General features: G+C 42.5%; 1 protein-coding gene across 5 annotated transcripts; it reads left to right on the top strand.

The window, feature by feature from the left end:
* The first annotated feature begins 555 nt into the window (after window positions 1-555).
* On the top strand, window positions 556-26,594 carry itgb4 (integrin, beta 4). Of its 5 annotated transcripts, XM_084938342.1 has the most exons (43): window positions 3,220-3,607; window positions 5,491-5,573; window positions 6,041-6,123; window positions 6,653-6,754; window positions 6,871-7,075; window positions 7,150-7,246; window positions 7,344-7,515; window positions 8,943-9,206; window positions 9,313-9,402; window positions 9,489-9,611; window positions 10,455-10,622; window positions 10,710-10,786; window positions 10,907-11,115; window positions 11,585-11,688; window positions 11,781-11,876; window positions 11,974-12,106; window positions 12,202-12,327; window positions 13,284-13,402; window positions 13,493-13,526; window positions 13,618-13,812; window positions 13,916-14,019; window positions 14,097-14,155; window positions 14,270-14,293; window positions 14,400-14,548; window positions 14,656-14,835; window positions 14,934-15,082; window positions 15,802-16,009; window positions 16,113-16,430; window positions 16,585-16,757; window positions 17,108-17,288; window positions 17,488-17,625; window positions 17,711-17,893; window positions 17,977-18,105; window positions 18,719-18,874; window positions 20,261-20,425; window positions 20,523-20,669; window positions 21,057-21,191; window positions 22,249-22,398; window positions 22,527-22,715; window positions 22,826-22,981; window positions 23,075-23,239; window positions 25,142-25,261; window positions 25,351-26,594. In XM_084938342.1, exons 2-43 carry the CDS (start codon window positions 5,498-5,500, stop codon window positions 25,479-25,481), a joined length of 5,982 nt encoding a protein of 1,993 aa, XP_084794468.1. In that variant the 5' UTR covers window positions 3,220-3,607; window positions 5,491-5,497; the 3' UTR covers window positions 25,482-26,594. The 5 variants fall into 5 exon arrangements, with proteins under 5 accessions (XP_084794465.1, XP_084794468.1, XP_084794464.1 ...); XM_084938339.1 differs by lacking the exons at window positions 3,220-3,607; window positions 18,719-18,874 and adding an exon at window positions 556-717; XM_084938338.1 differs by lacking the exon at window positions 18,719-18,874.
* The last annotated feature ends 365 nt before the right edge of the window (window positions 26,595-26,959 follow it).

The following is a 26,959-nucleotide window of genomic DNA, read 5'->3' as shown; positions in this document are numbered from 1 at the left end:
CGGCTACATTAAGAAAAAAATATCTACCATTTTGGCAATAAAGTAAAAAAGTATTAATATTATTTTGAGAAAAAAAAAAGGCAAAATGTGAACATTACAGTTTATTTTCTTAATGTGGTCCTAATACTCCCTAATACTAGCTAAACCTAATTAAAACAAGTGTTACCTTTTCTGTTAGCATATAGCATTTTACCCCTAAAATGACAGAGTAGCTGTGTTTTTATTGAGGTAATTATTCACATAGTCTGCGTTACTACATGTCAACCTCATTAACACAGCTTACATGAGGAAAATTTTCTTGCTACACTTCAATGCACAGTTTTACCAAAGTTATTAATTGTTAGCATGATTGTTTTGTAGCATACATGGGGTTGTGTTACTTTTCCAAGCCTAGTTGCAAAGCTGTGTGTGAAATGTGTGCGTAGTAGCAGATTTATTAGTGGGAAGAAGAAGAACGGGGGATACGCCATTATAAGTGGTGAATGAACTCAGTGATCCAACAAGCCCAGTTTTTGTCATGTAAATTGGCAAAGAGTGGGCCACTGACTCAGACTGAAACGTGGAGAGGGGAGCTGGGAAATGGGGACATTCTTGTTGGGCTTCTTGTCTGAATCCAAAACTTTACCCCTTTCTTTCCAGCTGCCTGCGGTAGGGAGAAAACCAGCTCCATCTATTCTGCAGATGAGTCCAATTCACTACAGGAGCATCGTGTAAACAGTAAGTAATGTCTAAACTCATAATCAGCATGTCTGCATACGCAGGAACCAGCAGTGTATTTGTGGTCCTTGAACGGTTTATTATCAATTTTACCTTTAGTTCCCACTGAGGGTGAATCATGGTAACTGACTGGTATATGTATAACCATGTATGTACATGTATAATTAGCACAAAGCTTCTGCACAATGATCCCTTGCTTGATTGTACAAACGATACAGCAGGTGTGCCACACCTTCCCCTTAACTCGTTCAACATCTGAAAGGGCTGTTTAGATTGGCATCTCTCCTTCAGCATTAGCCAAAATACAAAAAGTGTTGAATAAGAAGAGTTGTTTCTGACAAGTTTTGTTCCCCTGGAGAGTCAGCCATTGTCTCAAACCACATCTGGTTGCTAGGAGTGTGGCTCTGTATGTCCCCATTCAGGCTGCTCATGTTGTGAAAGGGAAAAGAGATGTTTTCACATTTGAGTTTGAGTCCTTAAATCCCAGATCTGGTCCACGCGTTGGATAAGATGTGATGCGGAGACAGTAAGTGATTGTGAATAACCTTTAACACCTGATGTGTGGTCTGCTGGAGAGTAGAGGAAAAGCCTTTCCAGATAAATACACATAAAATTGCTCAATTGGACTCTGCCCCTATCTGGAATTTCTGCTACTTCCTTTTGCAAACTTCATGCAATGCAAGAAATTTATTAAAGAGCAAAAAATTAGACCGAAGCAAAGATTAAAGGGTTAGTTACAGTAAAAGGGCAGAGCGGGGGTTTACTGAGAACGTTCAACAACAAAACGGTCCAATGATTAATGAGAATCCTGACATCTAAACAAAAAAGCCTGAGGGGCATGGGTTTTGAAGGAATGTAGGCAAGTAAAAGATAATAGTTGAAGTGTTTTAAAGTCCAAAACAGACATCTAATATGTGGGTTCTCATAGAACTCAACCGGAACACAAGTGAGCACACAGCAGCACAAGTGCTTTCGTGTGAAGATCACTCAACACTGCAGCAATATAGTGTTAAAATGGAAATGATTCTCACTCATAGGCAGGGCTGGATAAACATCACAAGGCCTGGTGGCAGGCGAATTGCTTTTGGGCCGCCCCCTACGCTATAGAACCCGAGTGACTTTGAACGTGGCTTAGCTGTTAGGTCAAAAAATGCCTTGTTGATGCCGGAGGTCGGTGGAGACATCTTGAAGTTGATATGAAAGTGAGAGTAACCAAAGGAACCAGCCAGATGGCCCCGCCCCTCCCTGAGCCTGGTTCTGCCAGAGGTTTCTTCCTGTTAAAAGGGAGTTTTTCCTTCCCACTGTCGCCAAAGTGCTTGCTCATAGGGGGCCATATGATTGCTGGGTTTTTCTCTGTATGTATTATTGTAGGCTCTACCTTACAATATAAAGAGCATTGAGGCAACTGTTATTGTGATTTGGCGCTGTATAAATAAAATTGAATTTTGAACTCATCTCAAACTGGTTTCTTCAACATGAGAATGAGTTGTGTGCTCGGATGGCCTTCACAGCCATCAAGTCAAAAGAAACACAATTTCAATTTGGGACTTTGGCCAACTGGTCCTGATGTTGCTAACCTGTTGCTAACCCAACCAATAATAAATATATGCTTCTTTTACTGACCAGTGTCGTGCTGGGCAAATGTCAATTTAATAATATTTGCCGTCCTCATGCAGGAGTCCTGAACTGCAAAATCCAAACATGAAAAAAATAAATAAAATTCAAAAGCGTGACCCCCTAAAACAGAAAAGAAAACAGATCAAACTGAAAATGTTCCCTTTTTTAAAAAAATGTTTTGTTTCGCCCTTCAGGACCTCCATACATGAGTTTGAAAAAAATGCACAAACGATGCCATGCAGAGTTGGAACACGGAGCTCTTACGAGCTGCCCCATCAGGCATTAATATACTTCTTCTTGCTGTTCGGTTGGAAAGATGTTCCAACAAATTGTGAGAATGACACTTGAATATATTTAAACATTGAAACTGTTAAATTTTCTTTACCTTCAGTTTAAAATGTACCTACAAAAAAAAAAGGAAACACAGTGAGGATTGTGAAGTGTGGCAATCAGTACATTAATATGAAATACTGGAAGATGTAAGTACAAGAAGAAAATGTGCCCTGCAAGTATGAGTACACGGTTGTGTAAACACAAATCACAGAACTGTTTCCCGTAGCCTGCAGGCAGAGCTGCTCTGTGTGCCACTCCCAAGAGCAAGGGAGGAGGCTGCTGAAGGAGGGGACTGACTGCAGAGTGTCAAGCCCACACAGGTGAACTCCCGCTGGGGTGGAATGCAACGGGCGGGAGGGGGGGCTGACGCACAGAGGTGTGGACCTTTTAACTTAACAGGGTGGGGAAGATGGAGACGGCGGAAGGGAGTTAACTCTATCTGTTAGAACTACTCACCTGGAAAGGAAAGTGTGTGTGTGTGTGTGTGTGTGTGTGTGTGTAAGCATGTGCGTGAGCATGCAGGAGCAAAAGGAGGGATCAAGTCACAGCCCTCGCAGTATATTCACTCAGCTGCTCTCACTGAGTCTCATATCTCTCCCACATACACTCTGAGACACACACACACTCACTCTGACTTGAGTGAGCGGAGTTTGAGGGCAAATAAGTCAATATTTGACCAGAGCGGACTGTACAGGAACAAAGAAACAGAAGAAAGTAGAAGCTGGAAGTGCGTCCGTTTCTGTTTGTAAGGGGAACTGTCAACTTGGTCACAAGGATTTGAAGTTTTTGGGTTTTTTTTCCTTTTTCTGCTAACAGGTGGATACAAAAACTCTTCACCAAACTCCTGGGTCAAACAAAGCAGAGAAAAAAAAACAGGGAAATAGTTTTCTTATTTATTGCTGCACCTTTGGACCTGGACTGGGCGAGAACACAGTAACAGGTTTGTTTGATCAGTAATCTCTTTGTGTGCGGTTGTAAATTGCCTGATGGCTCCATTGTTTTCAGCGTCCTCTTTAAACGATAATCGCAGAGCTTCGAGAAATCGACTGGCTACTCTACCTGTTGGTGTTTGCATGACTTTTGAGCGAAGTGTCTGGCTGTGAAACGTGCGTTATATAACTTTATAATCAGGCCACATGGTTTTAGAATTGCATGCAAGACCGATGACTGAGGTTTAAACAAAGTTGCTTTAAGTTTACTTGTTATTTTCTTTTTTCTTTGTGTGTGTTTGTGAATTTGGCTTCTCGTTCTGCATGATTGCTCACATCAAAACCCAGACTGCAGTGTAGCACAGGTGAAGTGGATCAGCTATGGGGAGAGTAATCCTTCTTCTTTTGCTGATATCAAACCTCCAGACCTGTTGTGTTGCTGCTTGTGTTGTGCTGTTTGTGGTTTTAAGGGAGGAATTTGCAGATAGCAGGGCGGGTTTCAGGTGTCACCCTTCAAACACGTTACAAAAGACCCTCCTGCCCTTTCACTGATGATGTCAAGACGCACCCAGCGGTGGTATGTTCACCTGGCGGGCATGTTGCTGTCTGTGCAGAAACAAGCCCAGCTTAATGCCCCGCAGACTCCTTCTGAGCAAAGAAAAAAACAAAAAACAGCACGAATGACTCTGCTCTGTTTTCTGTCCCCTCAAAGCTGTAATTTGTGTCAGTGTCATAAATGCCTGCGTGCCTTTGATTTCGCCTGAGCGAGAGCAAAATACAAAGTTGCATTTTTTTTAGCTCATATTCGACGACTCATGATTACGTTTGGGGATAAGAGCTGGTTTGTTCTGTGTTTCAGGCCCAGCTCTTTATTGCTCACGCACACATCTGCAGCCAGCTCAAGTTCACACCGAGTTGCCAGGTTGGCTTTCCCATGTGTTTTTCAGGCCGTGTTTTTAACTCGCACAGGTCATTCTCTCGCCCGAAGGAGAAATTCCTTTTCAGGGTTGTAAATCTTCGTGGCGCGAATCACTTTCTTTTCTTCCTTTTTTTTTCTGCGTGTGCACTCAAATCGCATATGCCCACTGCAGCAATTACAGAGACATTTCATGCCACACAGCGCCCTTTGTTCAGTGCCATGTTCGGTGGAGTGTTTTTTGGAGCTTCCATCCAAGATTCCAGAATGAAATTATAAAGTGGTTTTGTTGTGAAGAGTCTGCACAGCGTGCTGCTGCGAATATTTCCAGGTCCCACCCTGCATCCGCCCTTTCATGTCAGGATTCGATCCATCACTCTGCTGCAAAGATAAAGTTTGCTGGGAACCTTTTTTTCTTTATTGATCTGTATCTGAGATTTCCACCTACACCGTTACAGTGGAGCTGTATTGAATGTGTGTAGTGCAAGATGTACGGTCCCCAGTATTGGCCACGATCGACCTCAGAAGCAGCTTTTTCTTCTGCTGAAGTTTCTTCTAGAGAAGTCAGTTAACAGTTTGAATTAGAGATGACGATTTATTTATTGTATTTGGCTGTACTAACATATTCTCTCTTTGCTAACACTCCTAAACTGTTTGTAAGTCTGCAAATCACTATTTATGAGCACTTTCAGGTATTTTAAAAAGTGTCCAGTGTTTTAAAGAATAGAAATCAGTGAATGTATTTTAATAGGGTCTAGTGTTTGTCTTTGGAAGCTGCTGTTTTCCCAAACTGAAGTGAAGGTAAGGGGAGCGTCTGGGCCTGGTCTCTCTGTCTGGCCCCGAGAGTGCAGGTGGTTCAAATTACACCAGAGGAAAGTAGATTCTCTGACCTTCTTTTTTTCTTTTCTTTCCCTAAATGTGGATTTGAGAATTCTTCTACATTTGATTTTTTTCAAATTTGTTTTGTTTCTCTTGCAGGAAGGAGATGGGGAGATGGACGTTACATCTCTCGGTAGGGATCGCGCTTGTAGCGGTCCTGTTGACCTGCTCCTATGCTGAAGGTGAGAAAGACTAGATACACGTTACCTCAACTAGACACGCATTTATTTATTGAGAACATTTATTGTGAAATATTTGTCAGTGCTGTTTGTTTGAAGCCACTGAGGTGTAGAATGACAGAACCTGCGCTATCTGCAAACTGTCTTGTGATCATTTGCAGATTTTCACCAGATATGTACACTCATTTCATTATGTCGACTAAATTACAAATTGATTACTGAAAGCTATAACTGGCGTATTATTTTTTTTTTTATGAATGAAGAAGTTGGATTTGACCTTAATTTTATAAAAGCTCTATTAAACCTGCTGGTTTAGACAACTTTTATGGAATACAGGACCAAAATGAGAGACTACAGATTTGAAGATGTGCTTGGTGTCAGTTGAGCTGCTGTTCACAGGTTCGGTTCTCACTGCGTTTCCTCTCTGTGATTCCTTCTGAGAGCGTTTCATTTTCTTTCTGCTCCAACAGAGAACTACTGCTTTGCCTCCAGGGCCAGCTCCTGCTCAGAATGTCTGCAAGCCGGGGTCGGCTGCGCTTACTGCTCTGAAGAGGTGAGAGTAAAAAACTGCAGAAATACGAAAGAGCAGAAAGACGATTCATTCTCAATGTTCTCATTCTTAGCATTTTGAATTTCAGGTGACACTGTTGCCTTATGTGAAGTAGTGAAGTTTATCTATTAGGTTGTAGTCAACAACTAATACATAAACAATGACATTTTAATGACAGAAAAGTTCCTGTTTTTCAACTATACACTAAAGAAGTGTCTGGTTTGTTTTTTTTCTTGAAGTAAATTCACAGAACAAAGGATATTTTCTGTGAATTAATGAAAACTTTATGTTTTATAATTACAGGACAGTTTGGGCAATGAACTGCAAAAACCTTTTCTGTGATTTTACACATTTATCATGTAGTTTCACTGGTCCGACCCACTTAAGTCTGTTGTATATGTTCTGTATAATGAGTGTCACGTCCCTGGTCTATAGACTGAATGTATTCCCTTTCCAATCATCTTACCTAAATGGTCAAATGAAGATTCTGCAGGAAAGCAGTCTTCACAAATCAATCTTCCTTCTCACTCAGACCTATAATGGCCCTCGCTGTGACCTGCATAAGAACATAATTGTCCATGGCTGCCAGGCTGCAAGCATCATTACAGTTAAAAGCAGCCAGGAGATACTAAAGGTAAGTCCTGATCACTCTTCCACCAGTTTGGCCTCAGATTAATTGTTTTCAGTCAAAAGAATTTCTAGATTTCAACTTTCACGTGTTCTTCTTCTTCTATCTCTCCTTCTGCGCAGAAAGAACCAATCAACGTCAATCTTGAGAAGTCTCAGGTGTCACCACAGAGTACCAGGATGACCTTCCTGCCAGGGGAGGAGAAAAACATGACGGTGCAGGTGTTTGCCCCAGAGAAAGGCCCTCTGGATCTTTATATTCTTATGGACTTTTCAAATTCCATGGAGGACGATTTGGAAAACTTGAAAAACATGGGGGAGCAGTTGGGTGAGCATCCTTGCAAAGGCGATGTGTCCTGATGAGTGTCAATGTTATACTGACTGGGAATGTATTTCCTGTAGCTTTGCTGGTGGGGAAACTGTCGAGTGACTACACTATTGGATTTGGAGAGTTTGTGGACAAAGTGATAGAGCCCCAGACTGACATGAGGCCCATCAAGTAAGAAAAAATGAAGAAAGTTGAGCACAGTCTGTAGGTGCATTAGCATAGTCAAAACATAATTTCCTCTTTGTCTTTTTTCCATCCTCTTTGTCAGACTTAAACAGCCATGGCCCAACAGCGACCCTCCGTTTGCTTTCAAAAATGTCATTAAATTGACAAGCAACGTAAGTGAATTCACCCAGGAACTTCAGAAGGAGAGAATTTCTGGCAACCTGGATGCCCCAGAGGGAGGCTTCGATGCCATATTGCAGGCTGCAGTGTGCGGGGTAAATACAAATACTAAACCAGTGTTGCTATGCCTACATTTGTGTTAAATTCACAGGTCTAAGACTGTCACCGGGTCCGTTTTCTGCCGCTTGTCTGGGCCAGGTCGCAGGGGCAGCAGCTTAAGTAGAAAAGCCCAGTGCGTTGAACAATCACCTCCTCCAGCTCATCAACCGAAACACAGGCATTCCCAGGACAGCAGAGAGATGTAATCTCTCCACTGTGTGCTGGATCTACCCCAGAACCTACTCCTGTTCTACCTCTCCTGGTAGGAAATGCCCAGAACACCTCAAACAGGAGGCATCTTTGTCAGATGCCCAACTAGCTCCTTTCTTCCTCAGGAAGAGGCAAAGCCACCTGTCAGAGAAAGCTAATTTCTACTGTTTGTATCCACAATTGTATTCTTCTAGTTACTTTCCAGGGCTTGTAATCACAGCTGAGGGTAGGTTCATAGATTGACAGCTTCACTTTGACTCTCTGCTCTCTTCACTACGACGGACCTGTACATCACATCACTGCAGATGTGATACAAGTTGGTCTGTCAATCCCTCTCTTTTCCCTCGCTCCTCGTTTGTGAGCAAGACCCTGAGATACTGAAACTCCTCCGCTTGGGGCAGCAACCTGGAGCGGGCACTTCACCCTCTTCCTGCTCAGAACTATAGCCTCAGATATGAAGGTGTTCATTCTCATTCCAGCTCAGCTCTCAACTGTTCCAGTGCTGGAGATCACCACCTGATGAAACTAAGAGAACCACATCATGAACAAAAAAGCAGAGACAAGATCCTTAGACAACCGAAGTGGAAGCATAATGTCCGTCCTTTACAAAATTCTGAACAGCACTGGTGATAATCATGCTCAACAGAGACTAATTAAAATACATGCTGCTGGTTAATTGAAGTAAAGCCTGCAGCTTCATTCAGGCAGACAACTTATGCTGTACTGTGTCATACACACTAACTCTCAGTATTCTCACATATAACTATACTTTTGTGCCAGTTTATAATTTTTTGTAAACATATTTTTTCCCAGCAGTTAAAAAAAGAAAAAGAAAAAGAGAAAAACAATGTCTACAATGCTCCATTCCTCTATCATAATATGAACTGAAGTGTGACGTAATGAAACGAACACTAGTTTTTCATGTATAAAAGGTTATTTAGGTCCTTCAGGCCATATTTTGAAAACCCTGGTGGTAATTTTACCAAGTAGCTTATAAACACAATAGCTCTTTCCTGTCAAATAGACGCTATTTCCATTACAGTTTAGTTTCTTCTGTTTCCAAGTGGGCAGAAAATGAGGAGTTACTGTTTGAAGAATATTTGGAAAGAAAGGCTTCTGACCAGCAAAGGTTGAACATGCACGTTTTTCCTAAATGCCCTTGTAATTTATTTACCACATATCTTTTGCGCTACATTGTATTTTGTTATTCTAGGATAAAATTGGCTGGCGACAAGGCAGCACACATCTCCTGGTCTTTTCCACGGAGTCAGCCTTCCACTATGAAGCTGATGGCGCTAATGTGCTAGCAGGCGTCTTGCCACGCAATGATGAGCAATGCCATCTCAACGAGCACGGTTCTTACACAGAGGCTACAAAACAGGATTACCCATCAATACCAACGCTGGTCCGTCTCCTGGGAAAAAACAACATTATCCCAATCTTTGCTGTCACTGACCACTCCTACACGCACTACCAGGTTGGTGGGCTTTAGATTTTCATATTTCACTTAAGTCATACCGAAAGTCTGTGATAAATAGATAACTCCTTTTTTATGCCATGACATTTTTTTGTATTGTGTGCAGAAACTCAAAGAGTATTTTCCCATTGCTGAGGTTGGTCTGCTGCAAGCAGACTCATCCAATATCCTTGAAGTCATGGAGACTGCCTTTACGGTAACAGCTTACGGTTGCTAGCACTTTGTACTCTGTTCAGTCAATCTCTGCATGCTGATAGGTTTTTATACTGTGTGTCTTTTCAGAATATCCGAGCTAAGATGAGCATCCGTGCAGAGGACAGGCCCAAGGCTTTCGAGGCGAAGTTCTTGAAAGAAAGTGGACAGATTGCAAAATACGGGGAATTTAATTTCCAGCCAGGAAAAATTGTATGTGCCAAAAAAGATATAAACAATTATTTTACTAATAAATGTATTTGTGTAAAAGATTATTATTTTTGTTGGCAACAACTGGGATTTTCGGAATTTAAATGATGTATACACCGCACTCCCTATTATACTGTAAAAAAACTGATATACATAATTAAGACTCACTGCATGATAAAGCAAACAACAAAAGAGTCATAAAATCAACGTGAGGCTATTCTATCAAACGTAATAACCATTTTACTCTGTTGCCAAATAGTAAATAATTATTTTTCACTAGTGGCATGTGGTGACTTTTACAGAAAGGCAAGCAGAGACAATGAGCCCCAGACATTTTGGCCAAAGTGGTTACTAAGAGAAAATTTGTGTTACAGTGGAAAAGGATACACTGTACAAATCATTTACAAATCATTAGGTTTTGCTTGCCCTGGCAGAAAACCACTGTTTTGTACACATTTTTGCCCTGTTAAACATCCATAGATCTATTTTCTTGCTTATCCAACTTAGCTATACATCACCAGTCTTTAACAGGAAAGCAAGAGAGAGACAACCAAACATGCTCATGTTCATGCCACGGCCAGTCACCAGTTAACCTAATAAGTAATGAATGATGAAACTGATGTAACCAGATCCAAATCAGAGTTATAAAAGGAAACCAGGCCAAAACAGTTTTTAATCAGGTTGTAAAAAATGCATTTTAATACTGTAAAGTCTGATATTTTCACATGACAGTCTGTGGGGATTGATTTACATTTTTAGCCAACCACAGGAAGCAGGAACAGGAGGAACTACCTAAATGGATTTAGAAACATGATTTTTGTGTGTGTGTGTTTGTGTGATTTCTAGGGCAAATTCGTGATGCAGCTCAAAGCTCAACGGATGATTGATGTAAACCATGTCTGCAAAATGGACCCGAATGAAAGCAGGGGAGTAATGAGAGTCAAACCGACCACCTTTAGCACCGGGGTCATGGTTGATGCCTCAATTTTGTGTCCAACCTGTGACTGTGAGAAGGTTAGAAGCACACAAAAAGCCTAGTTAAAGTCACATTTCTTTATGGCAGATCATCTTTAAAAGACTTTATCTTTAACTCTCCTCCAGTCACCCATTCGTAATGCACCTCGATGCAATGGAAAAGGAGACCTGGTGTGTGGGAAATGTCGATGCCATGGTGGCTGGTGAGACTTAATTATTCATTCTATAGAAATAATTTTAAAAAACTTACCAGGATGGCACATATGACCAACGATTTCAGACTTTTTGGTTTAATATAGTTTGCTGTCACGTCTCCTCTCCAGGGTGGGTCCTTTCTGTAATTGTTCAGGGAGTGGTTCAGCTGCAGACATCAACCAGTGCAAAGCAAAGGAAACAGATGAACCTTGTTCCGGACGTGGAGAATGTCAGGAGTGTGGAACCTGCATATGCTACAACCCAAATCAGTTTGAAGGACCCTACTGCGAGTATGACAAGACCCAGTGTCAAAGGCATGCAGGTTTCCTCTGCAATGGTACGCCAGACTATGATGTTTTGTGACTCTTGCCACTGCAAACTAAGAATAATGGATGTAGTCACGGTGATGTCACCATATGACTTTGTCATTTTGTGTATTTTACCCTAGAAATTATCGGCTTGGCGCTACTAATTAGTGCTAGGCAGCAGGCTAATAAAATACTGGAAATTCACTCATTAATGCTGAAACACAGACTTCTTGAACATTTTTAGACAGCCTCAAGTGGCCACTAGGGGAACTGCAGATTTTTGACACTTTCATGTTAGCTTATTTTTTCAGTCAGAAGTCAAAGGGACATTTAGCAGATAAAGACTCAAGTAAATTGTAATTGTGTTTGTTTGCTGGGTTTGTTAGCTTTGTCACCTTGATAATATTGATAATAGCGATCTTATTTTCCAGCAGTGTTACTTCCAAAACTCTCTAAATGTACAAAAATGTTACATCTCATTCTTTCCTCTCTCATCAGACCGTGGCTCTTGCGTTAAGGGTCAGTGTGCGTGCACTGAGGGCTGGACAGGAAATGCTTGCGAGTGTCCCACGAGCAGCCAGACCTGTCTGGACAGCAAAGGGGTGAGCAGAGCCATTTATATTTGTTAATTATATTGAATTATCATGTATCTTTAAATATAAGAAGCGCATGACTGTGTCCTTGTGTGTGCCAGGTTATCTGCGGTGGTCGAGGTAAATGTGTATGCGGCCGGTGTGAATGTTCAGACTCTGGGATGGAGTTGACTTCAGCCTGTGAGCCAAATTTCCAGGTGGGTGGATAAGTAGATATGTAAATACTTTTTAGCCTCAGTTAACATCTGAGTGGTCTTGCTTGAGTTTCTCTTCGTGTGTTCGTAACTTTTCTAGGCTCAGCTAGGTGTGTGTGAGGGCACGAGGAGTTGTGTCCAGTGTCAGGCCTGGAAGACGGGAGAGATGAAGGAAACAGAGAAGTGTGACAAGTGTCCGTTCAAAGTCATCATGGTGGACGAACTGAAAAAAAGTAAAAACCTACAAATTAACTTAAACAATGATTATCAGCTAGGACACTTTTAGCAGTAATAACACACGCTTAATGATCATGATTTGCGTTTTCAGAGGAGGAAGTGTATGAGTCATGCACTTTCCGTGATGAGGACGATGACTGCACGTACCACTACACCGTTGACAACCCGAAAGATTCAGAAAAGAAAGATTTGGAGGTTCAGGTGCTCAAGAAGAAGGGTGAGTGTTTGTATTTTACATCTGCTCTGTGCTCTTGTGACAACAGCTTATGTGTTATAATATGTGATTGCTGAATGTGGAGGAATCCTACATGATCACACAAATTTCTTTAATTTAAAAGTTCTTGTCATGAGTGTGATAAGAGTAGCTTGGAGAAAATCAACTGCAGGTGTAGTGTGTCGTAATCTTATTAATAATAATAACCTTAGGATTAATTGTTCTTTAACTTTATGTGCTCCTTATTTAGGCAAACGTATTTAATGACACTAAGTGTAGTGAATCTTATCAGGCTTGAAAAAATTAACCTCATACACACCACCTCGCATACACACCAGCTCTTCTGGTAAAACACAGAGGCTCCGGGACGCAAACTCCAGAGTGTCCCGGATCTGCCCCAAAGGCCTCCTTCCTGAAACCCCCAGTAGGCAAGCTAGTGAGTTACCTGAATGACAACTAGCACCTTTTGATGTAGCGAAGTAGTGGCTTTGGCACTGAGCGTTTCCCAATTGCCCAAGCTCTTAACCCTGTCTCAAAGTGAAAACCATGTACAACCTTCAGAGGAAGCAACTCCTGTTTTCAACTCCTGTATTACCTCTCCTGGATTGCAGTCACTATGGCCCCACCAATGCAGCGAGGTCCTTTCTTAAAAAAAAAAAAAAGAGGGTTAATCACAGTTAGCAGTTGGATAGAACTTCCTCCAGTATGTTACGGCAAATGAGCTCTGAGCCCTGGAGTAGATGGCTTAACTCCACACTTTGTAATCCAGTCTTGATGTTAAGAAATAAAGATTTTCAGCAGTATTCTGTGACTGCTCATAAACAGATATCCATAACTGTTTTCAATAAAAGATTTAATGATATCACACAGACTTTAGAACAACAAAGCTGCAGCTCTAGCAGCTGTGCTTTCTATGATTTTGTTTCTAACTTTATCAATTTCTCCTGACGACTCTTCAGACTGCCCCCCTGGGAGCCTCTTGTGGTTGCTTCCCCTCATCCTGTTCCTCTTGTTGCTGTTGGCTCTTCTGCTGCTTTGCTGCTGGAAGTATTGCGCCTGCTGCAAGGCCTGCTTTCAGGTAATAAACACTCACATTTGGAACTGTAAATAATTAATTTTTTATATAAGTCACAGGGTAGGTAATGGTTTCTGTCTTTTCTCAACACAGAGCTGTCTGGCTCTGCTGCCTTGCTGTAGGAGAGGTAAGATGTTTATCATGTTGTATATTATTCATCATTTCCAGCAGGGGTTTGTGTTGAAGGTGAGCGACCTCATGTTGAATTCTATTTTCAGGCCGCATGGTTGGATTCAAAGAAGATGAATATTTGTTCCGTCAGTCTCTGCTTACCTCAGACCATCTTGACACACCGATGGTGAGGACCGGTCCACCCAAAGGTACCGATGTGGTTCGCTGGAAGGTTACAGACAATGTCCACCGTGGACCCAATCACCCCCAGGCTCTAATAAAGCCAAACCCTAAAGAGACCAGTGAGTTCTTTCAAAAGCAGAAAAATTGAAGAAAAAGTCAAATGGAGTTTTGGAGTAAAAAAAACTTTTACACAAATTTTTTCTTTGTTTTCAACTTTTGTAGTCCCATTCCCGATCTCACTTCGACTGAACAGGCTCTTCTCTGAGAGCCTGACACACCCCGATTCCAGAGAGGGTGACCAGCTCCGCAAGGAAGTGGCAGATAATGTGAGTCTTTTGGATTGTTTGTGGGGAATGTATCAGTGTAGGAACAGTTTCACTTAGCTGTTTGTTTTTCCATTTAGCTAAATGAGTTGTACAAGCAAATTCCTGGGGCGCAGAAGGTGCAGAAGACCTCCTTCAGGTAAGATGGACTAAATGTCCAGTAACACCAAAATATGTGTGCTTTTTTGTCATCAAAGCTGGAAACAAATGGTTGATTTTCTCAATAATTATTGCTTTTTCTTTGCCCTTGCAGAACACAGAGAAATGCTGGAAAAAGGTATCATTAATATTGTAATAATGCAAGAAAACAGTACAGGTTTTGTCTTCTTAGGGAACCTAAGGAGATTCATGTCTAACTTCTCTGGCCCTGCTGTGCTCTTTAGGCAGGACTACACCATCATGGACACCGTCTTGTCTGCTCCTCGCAGCAGCTACCCAGATATCGTCAAACTTACTGAAAAGAACGTCCAGTCTGGAAACTTCCACGACCTGAAAGTGGTGCCGGGCTACTACACAGTAGCTACAGATAGAGGTGTGTGTTATTTGCGTGCCCAAATGGTTAAAATGGATCTTTTGTTTGCAGCAAAGCCAAGCTATACTCTTATTACTTCCTGCCATAAATCTGCTCTTCTTCTGCAGAGGCTGCTGGAGCCATAGAGTTCCAAGAAGGTGTGGAATCAGTAGACGTCCATGTGCCGCTCTTTGTCAAAGATGAAGACGATGACAAGAAACAACTGCTGGTGGAGGCTGTAGATGTGCCTTTGGGGATTGCAGAGATTGGAAAACGTTTGGTTAACATCACCATCATCAAAGAGCACGGTGAGGAATGTTGACTTAAAGTTCGAGAGGCCCTGTGGTTTGAACAGTGTATGATGTTTGATCGTATAAACTGATTCTTTCCTCTGTTCCTCCACCAGCCACCAGTGTCTTTTCATTCCTCCAGCCGTCTTACACCTACAGCAGGAAGGATGGAGTGGCCAACATCCCAGTCAGCAGAGAGATCATTGAGGACGGACGCACACAAGTCGCATACCGCTCACGAGACCTCACTGCCAAGGATAAGAAGGTGAGCTGCTGCGTACTGGTAGCATGTGCGGCTTTTTATGTATGATATGGATGGGACTGAAAAATGAAGCCAACATGGCCACATTAAGGTGTCTCCGAAAAGTGAGTAAGCACTCACAGACGTCCATGTTAAAAATCCCAACTTAAGCAAAGACATTAACACGTTTACAGTCCGAAAACTGTATCATCTCTACAACTTGTTAATAACAATTGTACACTGGGTGAGTGTTTTATAACACATCCATTTGGATGCTGTTGGGACTTCAAATTCAAAAAGATTTTATTTTATTTTATTTATATACCGAAGGTGGATGCAGCTTGTTAACCATCATCCAAATATGGTCACGATTACCTCTAAAAATCCAAGGACGTGACCAAAACACTAAATGTATTATTTTCAGCCAGATTTAGAAAGCAGGGGTCTCCAACTCCAGCCCTCGAGAGCTACTGTCCTGCAGCTTTTAGATGCATCCTTGTTCCAACACACCTGAATCAAATGAATGGCTTTGCCACACTTGAGGTAATTCGAGCATTTGATTCAGCTTGCTGGAGTAGCTGACACTAAAAGCTGCAGGACAGCAGCTCTCGAGGACTAGAGTTGGAGACCCCTACTTTAGAGCCTTTACAGGCTTGTGCCAACTTCTAATCACAGTCAGCATGTGTGGTATAGGTCAGTGGGTTTTCCACATTACCAAACAGTTCCTCCATAATGTATTTCAGGACTACTTGACTGTAGAAGGAGACCTGACCTATGGTCCAGGTGAGACTCAGAAGATAGTTCCTGTTCGTCTCCTGGAGCTGAGTGAGAAAGATGGTCTACTAGAAGACAAACAGGTCAAACAGTTTGTCATGGACCTCAGTAATCCAAGGCAGGGTGCCAAGCTGGGACGCTACCCGAGAACCACTGTTACCATCGCAGACCTGCCAGGTAAATAGATGCATAAGTGTTCTGATCACAGCCTTGATTCTAAGAGAAGAATTGATCGCTAAAGTTGCTCCACTTTCCCACATTATCGCTCTTTATCACGCAGAACCCAGTGTGATGGCGTTCAAGAAGGGCACCCAGAACTTCACCACAACAGATCCAACCTACACCATTCCAGTGGTCCGCACTCGCAGCCCCGAGACCCCTGCCACAGTGAAATGGCGCACCAAGAAGGCCCAGCGCTTTGAGTTATCTGGCCCTCTGAAGTTTTCTCCTGGAGAGACAGAAAAGAACATTGTGATTGATGCAAAAGCCCACCCCGGACCCATCCAGCCTGAGACCTTCCAGCTTGAGCTATATGACCCAAGTACCAACGCTTCTATTGGAGACAAGAAGACCACCATTGTCAATGTCACAGATGGAGGTAAGACACACGTGAGGTGATGTTGAGTTAACTGTTAGTTCCACAAACACATTCATCCAAAGATTTACTGAAATGGCATTTGAGAAGTTTCAATCATTGTGAAACAGAATTACTGCAAGTTTGTTTATCTGGTAATTCCTTCCAATCCCCACAGTTCCAAGATCTCCTGAAATAGCACAGATGACACAGAAGGGCTTCATAAACAGGAAAGCTGCCTCACCTGGTGGTCACCTCCTCTCCCCAGAAAACCCTAAGGCTGTAGCAACTGGACCCAGAAGCATCCGCCTCAACTGGGAACCTCCACCTGGTAACCCCATGGGGTACAAGGTATGCGAGATATCGCTGATAAGGCCTTGAAACAATATTTATCAAACTCACTGACTCCTAATCGGCCGTTCACACTGCAGAAGCGAACAAATTTCTTTAAATCACGCTTGATTTTTCTGATTGTTATGCACGAAAAAAACAGGTCTCACCAACCACATCACTGCATTTGGCAGCTTTTTTTAGGACAAATTTTCTGCAAAACACGCACGACTTTCAGTCAAGTTCAAAAAAATTCAGGATTTTATTTCAGTTTTTCGCAACGCGCTCGGTGTGTAGAGGGCTTTAGTTTAAGAGCTGAATCCCGTCAAGAAGATTTTTGCAATATTTATCAAGTCAGTGTTTTCTTTTAGGTCAAGTATTGGATCTTTGGTGATCCAGAGAAAGATGCCCAGGTCTTAGATGTGAAGACTCCACATGCTGACTTTACCAACCTGTATCCCTACTGTGACTATGAGATGCGAGTGTGTGCCTACAATTCAGTGGGAGATGGCTACGATACTGACGTCGTCACCTGTCGAACACTGGAGGATGGTAATTACTGTAAACCCAGTAAATTTCTGTTAAATGCAACTTCTTTTTTTTAACATTAAAGCCCAGATTCCTCCAGCTTATAGCTAATAAGGATGTTACGATACAATTTACCCCCCACGTTAGAGCTAGTTTGTTTGGAACAACCTGTCTCAAGGCTAAATTTAAACTCACAAGTGGCCGCTGTGGCATTTTCCCGTAGTGCCCGGAGAACCTGGTCGTTTGGCCTTCAATGTCATCAGTCCAACTGTCACTCAGCTCAGCTGGGCAGAGCCTGCAGAGACCAACGGCAACATTACGGCTTACGAGGTCATCTACACGCCCATCGATGACGATATGAGTAAGAGACCCGCTCGTAAAACACAAAAGTTCTCCACATGCGCTGGGAGCGCCAAAGTTTGATTCTATCCTGTTGCTTCTCGCAGAGCCAGTAGGACCAGCTAAGAAAGTGAAGATCGACAATCCTAAAAAGCGAATGCTGTTGATCGAGAACCTCCAGAACGCACAAACCTATCAGTACAAGGTCCGTGCCAAGAACAGCGTGGGCTGGGGTCCCTTCAGAGATGCAACCATCAACTTGGCATCGCAGCCAGCCAGACCGCTGTCCAGTAAGTCTGTGACAAAGACCTCCCCAGAGCGCTCAGCCTCCATGAAAAATCATTTACCCCTTTCTTTTTCTTTCTGCCCCCAGTTCCCATCATTCCAGATGTCCCCATTGTGGATGCCGAGGCGGGAGATGAGTACGACGGCTACCTGATGTACAGCAACGAGGTGCTGAAGTCACCTGTAGGCTCCAAGACACCCAGTGTGTCTGGTGACGGTGGGTATCCAGAGCCAAAAGCACAAGCTCCTCTTAAGAGCTGATAGTGTCAGAGAACGAGCTGTGACTGTAACGTGGATCCAGTTATTTCAATTCATACTCTTGATGCTCCGAGGCATCGTGTGTTAGGCAACGTGTTCTTTATGCAAAATATGCTGGCCCTTCTGAAAGAGAAGGAACATACATACTTTTCCTTTTTTGGGTTCTTTCTAATTTTTCAAGGTTTTTAGTATAAAACAGCTGAAAACATAAAAAAGACCCACAAGAGCTCTGAGACTCTGTGTTATTCTCAAGGCTCTGTCATGCTTTTTTAATACCACTTCCATCTGCTTCCACTTCATCCGCACAAATATGCAGTAGATGTCTCTGTGATCACAAACCAAAATGTCTTCAGTCTGCTGTCACTCTCCTGCTTTTTGCAGCCATTGTGTTGCTCTCATTTTTCTCCAGTAGTGCTAAAGTTGCTACTCGCTTCCGAGATAGTTTGCACTTAAGCGATATATAATCACATCTACAGTACATGCATGCAGTTTGTCTTGTAAAGTACTCTATAGCAAAACAAACAAACCCACCCTTGGCCTGCTTGCTTCTCCACTATAACCACCAAATCAAGGCTGGAAATATGTCAAGTTGGTGGGGTCCAACCTGGATCTCCGTAAGGTGTCGTGGAAAAGGCGAGTGGATGTCATCCCCAGTCGGCTCAGCACAGACACAGAGACGAGCTCAGATGAGACCCCCAACCCCAGCTACACCAAAACACCCCTGCCAGGTGAAGACCACTCCATCCGACCCCGCAGATAGGCAGCCGGCATGCCAGCTGTTACGCACGGCCAGTCATGCTCCCAGCAAGGCAACAACGTTTCTCTCTGCTTTCGTGGTTTAACTCATACTCAGATGTTACCACTTGTCCTTAGTCGGCACCTGCCCCATCTATCCTGCCCAGAGACGAGCACTGGCATCAACTGCTGCACCTCCAGTTGATGATCGGGTCTATTCTCTTTGTGTCCCACTGGGGAGGTTGTGATCTGGAGGCAGCTTGCCTGTGGTATAAAGCTGTATTACAAGCTTAGTTAGTGTGCAGAAGCACAGAATAAACAGGCTTTTTGGGGGGTTTAATAATTAAAATACAGTTTCATCTCTGCGGAGCACTTTTCTCGCAGCTGTTTTTGCTTTTATTTTCGAATGTGCTTTTACATATGCGGCTCGGTTATTCACATTGAGGAGGCTGCCAGTATTTGATATGTTTTCTGCACATTAAGCAACAGCATTTACAGTTTTGCTTCTGTAGATGAAGACATGCTCACTTCTCTACTTGCTTATAGAGAGAGTACTTTAGTTTCATCATGGGATACTTTATCCACAGGTCAATGAAATATCTCAATATTAACTACATTAATTTGGAATGGCTAAACTTTAAGACTAATAATATTTCTTATCAGCCTAAGGGGAGTGTTGTAACACTAAGATTATATAATAACTGTGTTTGGTAGTGTGTGTTAGCTTCCTAGCCTTTAACCCGAGTTCTATTTTGCTGTTTTATTTCTGTGATGTTTATGTTTTTATTTTTACTAACCAGCTTAAACAAAATCAGTAAAATCTCTATGCTGTAAAAAAAATTTCCCCCTCCTTTGAGCCCTCTATCTTCTGACTGCCTCTTCCTTACCTGGCTTCCCCAAGTTGTTGTACACCTGGATACTCACCGGTGTTGCAATACAATGACCATATAAGGAAATCTGCGCCGTCTCCGAGTTTGGCTCACATCGATTATTTGTACATACTGTGACATTATTTGTAACTCTGGCCATGTTTAAGGAGAGCGTCCGTCACATTAACAAAATAGTAGAGGTCCTTTAAAATATGACACTATGACCTGCTGCAATACAAGTAAGCATAACATGTGATTTACTTGGAGAAAAATACAGTCTTCTAGCAATAAAAAAGAAGTGATTTCAGCTTGATTGAATGAAAAAGTGCGGTTGTAGTGTTCACTGCCCTATTGCACATAAGCGGGACTGAAACTGTTGCTGCTTTACTCTCCGCGTTCTGGCTGAGGCTGCTTCCCATCAGTGGCACTGAGAGTGAATGAACGCTTTAAATGTTGCAGATTGTGTACTGTGTTATTAACAACCCTGGCTCTCGCTGTTGTGCATCACAGATTATATGAACGGGAAGTGGGAACAGAATTTCCTTTTCCCCGGAGGGTCAGGAACACGTAACCTGTCAGCATCGTCCTCTCCCATGTCCACTCTGAGCTCAAACTACAGAGGGGCGGGCGGCTCCTATACCACGGAAACAACCACCACCTACTTGTCTGGGCCAGGTATGATGGGAGGGTGGGAGCAGCGCTGAGAAAAAGTAAAGTAAAACTTCATAACGCCGCATGTCTTTATCCTTCATCTGTCTCTCCTTTCATGCAGGAGGCTCTCGCAGACAGGATTTGATCGGAGGTGTCCACACCTCTGACGTTATCCTGAGGAAGCGTTCGGAGAACCGAGGCTACATGGAAGAAAATATCCGTGATTCTATCGTCATGGGAGACCTGTCAAGCAAATTCCCAGATCTTGGTAAGTTTTCACCGAGGTTTGAATTAATTTAGAGAAATTGAGAATGAATTATTTCTGTTCTTCTGGCCACGAGAGACGCTTTTTTTATTTTTTTGGAGTGCAACAGTCAAGATGCCTCGGCAGGTAAACTATGCAAGCGCATGAGCCCATTGGTTTGGACATCTGTTAGCAGGGTTGGGGCTGTTGGCTGCACAGCAGACTTTGCAGGAGCTAAGCTGACTATCGCTGTTTCTCCCTCCCTCCCCTCGTTTCTATTCTACTTCTTTTTTCTTCCCTCCTTATGCGCTTTTCCTCCCCCTTCTGTTTTGCTTCCATCATTTTCTTTACCTCCTGGTGTCCTGCTCCCCTCTACCCCTCCCTCCTTTCCCCTGCTCAATGCGCCATCAGGTGGGTTCGGCTACACTGGGATGCAGAGCAGCTCTCAGAGTCACTTCAGCTACAGCCTGTCTCAGGGCTCGAGGGCCAGGAATCAGTCTTCAGACGTCAATGAAGCCTTGTATAGTCTGGACAGGGTTCTCCATGGTAAGTCTGCAGCATACAAGCATGAAAGCACTGGAAGGGTTTGCTGGGTGTGATGCATAAAGCACCCCTCTTCAGTCTTCGCTGCTTCTTTAAGCGTGTAGAACTTTGCCTCGCTCTGAGATCAGATGTTCTAACAACTAGAAATCCCTTTTGTTTTAGATTAACACAATATTTCATTCATGTATACATATCACATCATTATTTCAAGGGGAACACACTCATAAAACAGACTTGATGCTAGCAATTGATATCATAAATTCAATCACCAACCTCACCGACAAAGGGAATCGAGAGCTTAGATTTTCATACAAACTGACTCCTTGTTGCAATCAGAGTAGTCGCCTCCTGCTGGCCGTTAGAAAGAATTGTGCCTTGGCATCACTTTTTTCAGACCTAGCAGGGATGCTAATAGTCAAACACACTACAGTTTTGCTTTTTATTGAATTTATTCATTTGCTTAACAGCTAGACTTTCTCCCACCCTAACCTGTCACGGCAGATAGCCCCGCCCCTCCCTGAGCCTGGTTCTGCTGGATGTTTCTTCCTGTTAAAAGGGAGTTTTTCCTTCCCACTTTTGCCAAAGTGCTTGCTCATAAGGGGTCATATGTCTGTTGGGTTTTTCTCTGTATGTATTATTATAGGGTCTGCCTTACAATATAAAGCACCTTGAGGCGACTGTTGTTGTGATTTGGTGCTTGAATTAGTTTCAGGAGTTGGTGGAGATGAATATTGGGTTTATTATATTTTTCTTGTAGCCAAAACCACCAAAACTCGTATGTCATAAAAGGTCTGTGAGGGAATTTGATGTTAAATACAGTTTATCCTGCTGCCTTTAATCGCAGTGCTATTAGGACTACGCAAAAGCTGTAATGTATAATGTAATATATAATCTGTGACAGTCTTAAATCAGTTCCATCGCTGCAAAGCACTCAGAGTAATGGAGATAAACGGCTTTGTGAAATTAGAAAAGTCATTTAAATCGAATCTGTCCCCTCTCTGATCCGAAGACGCACTACACATCTGTTAGGATGCTCATGTTTTTGTGTGTTATCTCTCAGATGCACGACTCACCCCCGGCATTCCAGACACCCCGAGCAGACTGGTGTTTTCTGCACTGGGACCAACGGCCCTCAAAGTCAGCTGGCAGGAGCCCCACTGTGAGAAAGACATCCTGGCATACTGCGTCCTCTACCAGCTCCTCAACGGAGGTAAGTGCAAGGAGCACAACGTTAATGTGGAAGAGCGAGAACAGGATGTGCGTGTATTCACTTCCTGTTTATGGAGGCAGTTGCCATCTTCTCCGATGGTGATGCTGACCACGCTCTGCTCCCTGTAGGTGAGATGAAGCGTATCAACGTGACAAACCCGGCAGAGAACTCGGTGATCATCCAGGACCTGCTGCCAAATCACTCCTACCTGTTTAAGGTGAAGGCTCAGAGCCAGGAGGGCTGGGGTCCGGAAAGAGAGGGCGTCATCACCATAGAGTCTGCTGTCGACCCCAAGAGCCCCCTCAGCCCTGTGCCAGGTGCTCATTCACTTATCAGTCCACAAAAACAACGTCTGCTTTTCTTAACAAAGGCACTCGATCTAATATTTCTCCTTCCTCATGCTGTCGCTTGTCACTTCTTCCTCTAGGTTCGCCTTTCACTCTTAGCACTCCCAGCGCTCCAGGACCTCTGGTGTTCACAGCTCTGAGTCCTGATTCGCTGCAGCTCAGCTGGGAGAAACCACGCAAGCCCAACGGAGAAATCCTGGGATATGTAGTCACCTGCGAACAGCTGCATGGCGGCGGTGAGGCTTTCTGCACAAAGGTCACTTGCTGTAAAGCTGTTACATTTTAAATTGTGTGAATTTGGTTTGACCTCTGTTTCCTGTTTCCTGCAGGTGATATGCGTTCCTTCCAGGTGAACAGCGATGGCGCTGAAACCAGTCTGACCGTTCCCAACCTGACTGAGAACATGCCCTACAAGTTTAAGGTCCAGGCTCGAACCACACAGGGCTTCGGTCCGGAGAGGGAGGGCATCATCACCATTGAATCTCAGGATGGAAGTAAGATAAAGCCCGTACTGACAGATTGGCGTCTGATATTAATTTAAAAAATACAACAAAAAAACTCCCAGCGGTTGTTGCTAGAAGCTGAAATAGACAAAAAGCTGATCCCCTCGGAGGGATGAGCGTAAATGTCAGTCTCTTTGTCTGTATTGGAGTGCAGGGCAGCTTCTGTCCAGAGTTGACATTTTAGACTGAGGCTATGCAAGAGCAAACATTTTGGAGTTATGTAACAGGAATATGCTCGATGAATTTTAAAGCTGGTACCAAAAAAGATCCATCTTCTGGGAACCTCTGGGGTAATTTATGATCCTCTCAGTCAAGGAGAAATATTGGCATGACTGTGGCGCAGCAAAGGTGTAGAGGTCTCTGTAATCCATCAAGAATTAATAGGAATTTGTCCAGCGATTCTTTCTTTTAGCATAAATTGACAGAAATTATTATTTCCATGAGTTAATATGCACTTTTAAATTTTAAAAACTTAGATTCAACATTAAGAAAGCAAGCTTTTGTTGTGCTGCTTTGCACAATAGAAGTTATTGAGTTAAATCTGAAGATTGACAGGTGCTTTTTGACCTCAGGGTTCCGCTTACAGATAGGGAACCTTACATGACACCCAAAAGAGGAACGCGATCCAGCCCACTGGAAGGCTTTACAAAGTATGAAAAGTGCTGTGGATTCACTGATATATTCAGTTTTTCCAATTGAAAGCTCTTCCAGTGTTATGGCTTAGGAGTTAAAATGTACAGAAAGTACTTCTAGTTTAGTTCAAATTGTTTGAATCATAGAGAGTAAAATACTGCAAACAGTTTAGTTCCAAAAAGTCAAAATGAAAGGTTTCTTTGCCTGTAAAGCTTACTAGGGCTACTCTAGGAAAAACACAGGACCTGTTCTGATGGTCATTAAACCACGTGGTTATTGATTTATACCGAGTTGTCAACTCCCATCATTAAAGGTACCGTTGAGGTCACCAAATGTCGTCTTTATGGGGGAATGAGTTACAGGGCGTCCACACAGGAAGCAGTTGGCTAGTTGCACATCTTGTTGTGCTCGATGGTTAGCTAGAGGACATTGTAGATTCAGATTGCCTAGATAACTTTCTGAGGTGTTCATTGTTTTTGGCTTTAGTCGTTCACCTTGAAGTTGCAGCGTTATTTTGGTAGCTGTTTGAAGTCACTGAAGGTCTCTTCAGAGCAGAGCAGCGGTAACTGTCAGATTTGATCAGCATTTCCTGTTTGGCGATCAACATGTGGATGTCCTTATTTGAGGAACTAAAAGTAGATCCTGATTTGGGTTATTTTAAAATATAAGCTGAAACAGTTTTTAAAGAGCCATGAGACATGCTCTTCTTTGTACTACTGTTTGGGCGCCATTTACATTTTTCTGTCTACATTTTTTCAAAAGTTCTGGGGTTTGAGTGTGCTCCTGGGTTTTATGAATTTGTACACAGTGTAAATACCTGTATTTCAAAAAAAAGTTATAAATATGTCTTATGTTGAGGAGATATCAGCTAGGTTGAACCTAGAGTTGGGCTTTGCTTTTGTGTAATATCACTTTATACCACAAGATGGTGCTGTTAATTATTATAACCTTTATTTAACCAGGCAAGCCATTAAGATAACATTTTTGTGCATAAAGGCAGCCAGCCAAAACATAACACCTCCTAATATGTCAGAAATTAAACAACAGCGCACATTTCAGCTACATTTCAACACCACTTGTAGAATGCTGCCCCCTGGTGGTGAAGGTTTGGTTAAAATACCTTTAAAAGCTCATGTAGGATGAAGCATTGCAAATTAGCTTAAGCTTATATGATAATGTAATGCTCAATGCATTTCTGTCACTCCTTCTTGGAGATAACAGACTTCTCATCCATCTGTTTTTGTCCTTCCTTGCCTGTAGGTGCTTTGTCCCAGCACAGCAGCCAGTCGATGACACGGCGGGAGGTTTTCCACATGCCAACGGAAGTCAGCACACGAACTAACATCTCCCACACCATGCTCGACGACCCCTTCTTCTCAGGTACAAAAATAATAAACTAAGCTTCATTTCTCTTCTTTTTATAATAGGATGTGTTCACTCACTGTTATGTACCACTGTCTGTCCAACAGATGGGATGATGATGACTACGCAGCACACAGAGACTAGCGGCATGGTGACTCGTCAGATCACCAAGGAGGTCGTTCAGAGGGGCGTCATGGGAGCAACTACTGTCACAAAGAAGATGTTTTATGAATCTTAAAGGGCGCGTTTGACAAACTGGCATCCAAGTGTTCGACATAATGAGAAATCATATTTGATAATCTCTTTTAAAAAGAGTCGACTTCACAGTGCTGAGAGTGTTTTTGTATATGTGCGAGGGGGTGTAGCTTTCACTTTGCAACCAAAATTACATTCCACATAAGAACTCGTGTCTGTTACAATCTGCCGTCATTTTCTTCTATAAGTTCAGTTTGTTTTAACATATCCATACGTATCAAATATCAAGCTAGGTCTATGAACTCACTTTGTGTTGCACATTTCCTGCTAACGAGGAAAAAGCCTGATTTTCTACTGCAGGCACATGATCAAAAATATACAGGATGTAACATGTTTTTGTATCTCATACATTTGAATTAAGTTGGTATTGTTCATGCTTAAAGTTTTTCTTCTCCCCATGTGTTTAGCATTTTAAGAAGTTTTTGACAGTAAGATATGTGTACGGTGGTCCTGAGTTACAAAACAGATGCACACACAAAAAAATAACAAGAAAATAAAACCATTTCACTTTGCCTAAAAATTTTGGGACACCATTTTTTAAATGGAAGGAGTCCTAGTTCTTGAAACAGCGGAAGATATTGCAGTTATTAGGGAATATTTTCACAAAGGATATTTACCATTCAAACCCTGAAATCAAGAATTAGGCCTGAGCATAGAGGCATGAGGAAATCTGCATTTGTAAGAAAGCAAGGTGCTCCCTATAAACAGTAAAATAGTATTTGTTGCATTTAAGAGTGATAAGGATTTTTAACTATCCATACTGCCTGTTGCCTGTTGTTTTTTGCTTTATTTTGTATTTTGCATCTCCAGGCCCCCGTACAAATGTGTGTAAAGACAGAAAGATTGTATTTGCTTCTACTGCAAATGCTACTATGTTTGGCTTTATATTTTCTTTGAAAATGCTTTTGTGAAACATTTTTGAGGGAAGCTCCTTGGTAGGAAAATGAATAAGTGGATAAACGTCTCACCAAAAAACATTTTCAGTAGAGTTTTCCTGTTCTTTCGATCAATTATGTATCTCTTACTTTTTAACAGTTGAACTTTTATTATTTTATTTTTCAACTATTTTATTGCACATAATAAAGATTTGAAATGATTTTGTGCTGGCTGATGGTTTGTGCAAACTTGTGCAAAAATAAGTGAACCACAAATAATACAAATAATAATACAAATGCAAAACATTTGTGGGGGTTAAAACTTGACTGTAGGTTATGCTAAGAGTTTGGAATTTATCTGTGACAGTTCAACTTTGAGATAAGAAGCTTAGGAATGTTTCAGTGCTGGGGTGTCCGCCTCCAGCGCCGGTGTCCTGCAGGTTTAGATCTCACCTTGGGTCAACCTGAATCAAATGCTTAATTCATTACCAGGCCTCTGCAGGACACCGGCCCTTGAATGCCTTGAGTACCCCCACCCCTGCTATAGAGGAAACACTGGGTAACAGGGAAGAACTTATAGTCAAAA

The sequence above is a fragment of the Perissodus microlepis genome, chromosome 8 (assembly GCF_051167445.1).
Source record: "Perissodus microlepis isolate ML-2025 ecotype Zambia chromosome 8, ASM5116744v1, whole genome shotgun sequence".
NCBI classification, from domain to species: Eukaryota; Metazoa; Chordata; class Actinopteri; order Cichliformes; family Cichlidae; genus Perissodus; species Perissodus microlepis.
This window is presented reverse-complemented; position numbering and strand designations above follow the sequence as displayed.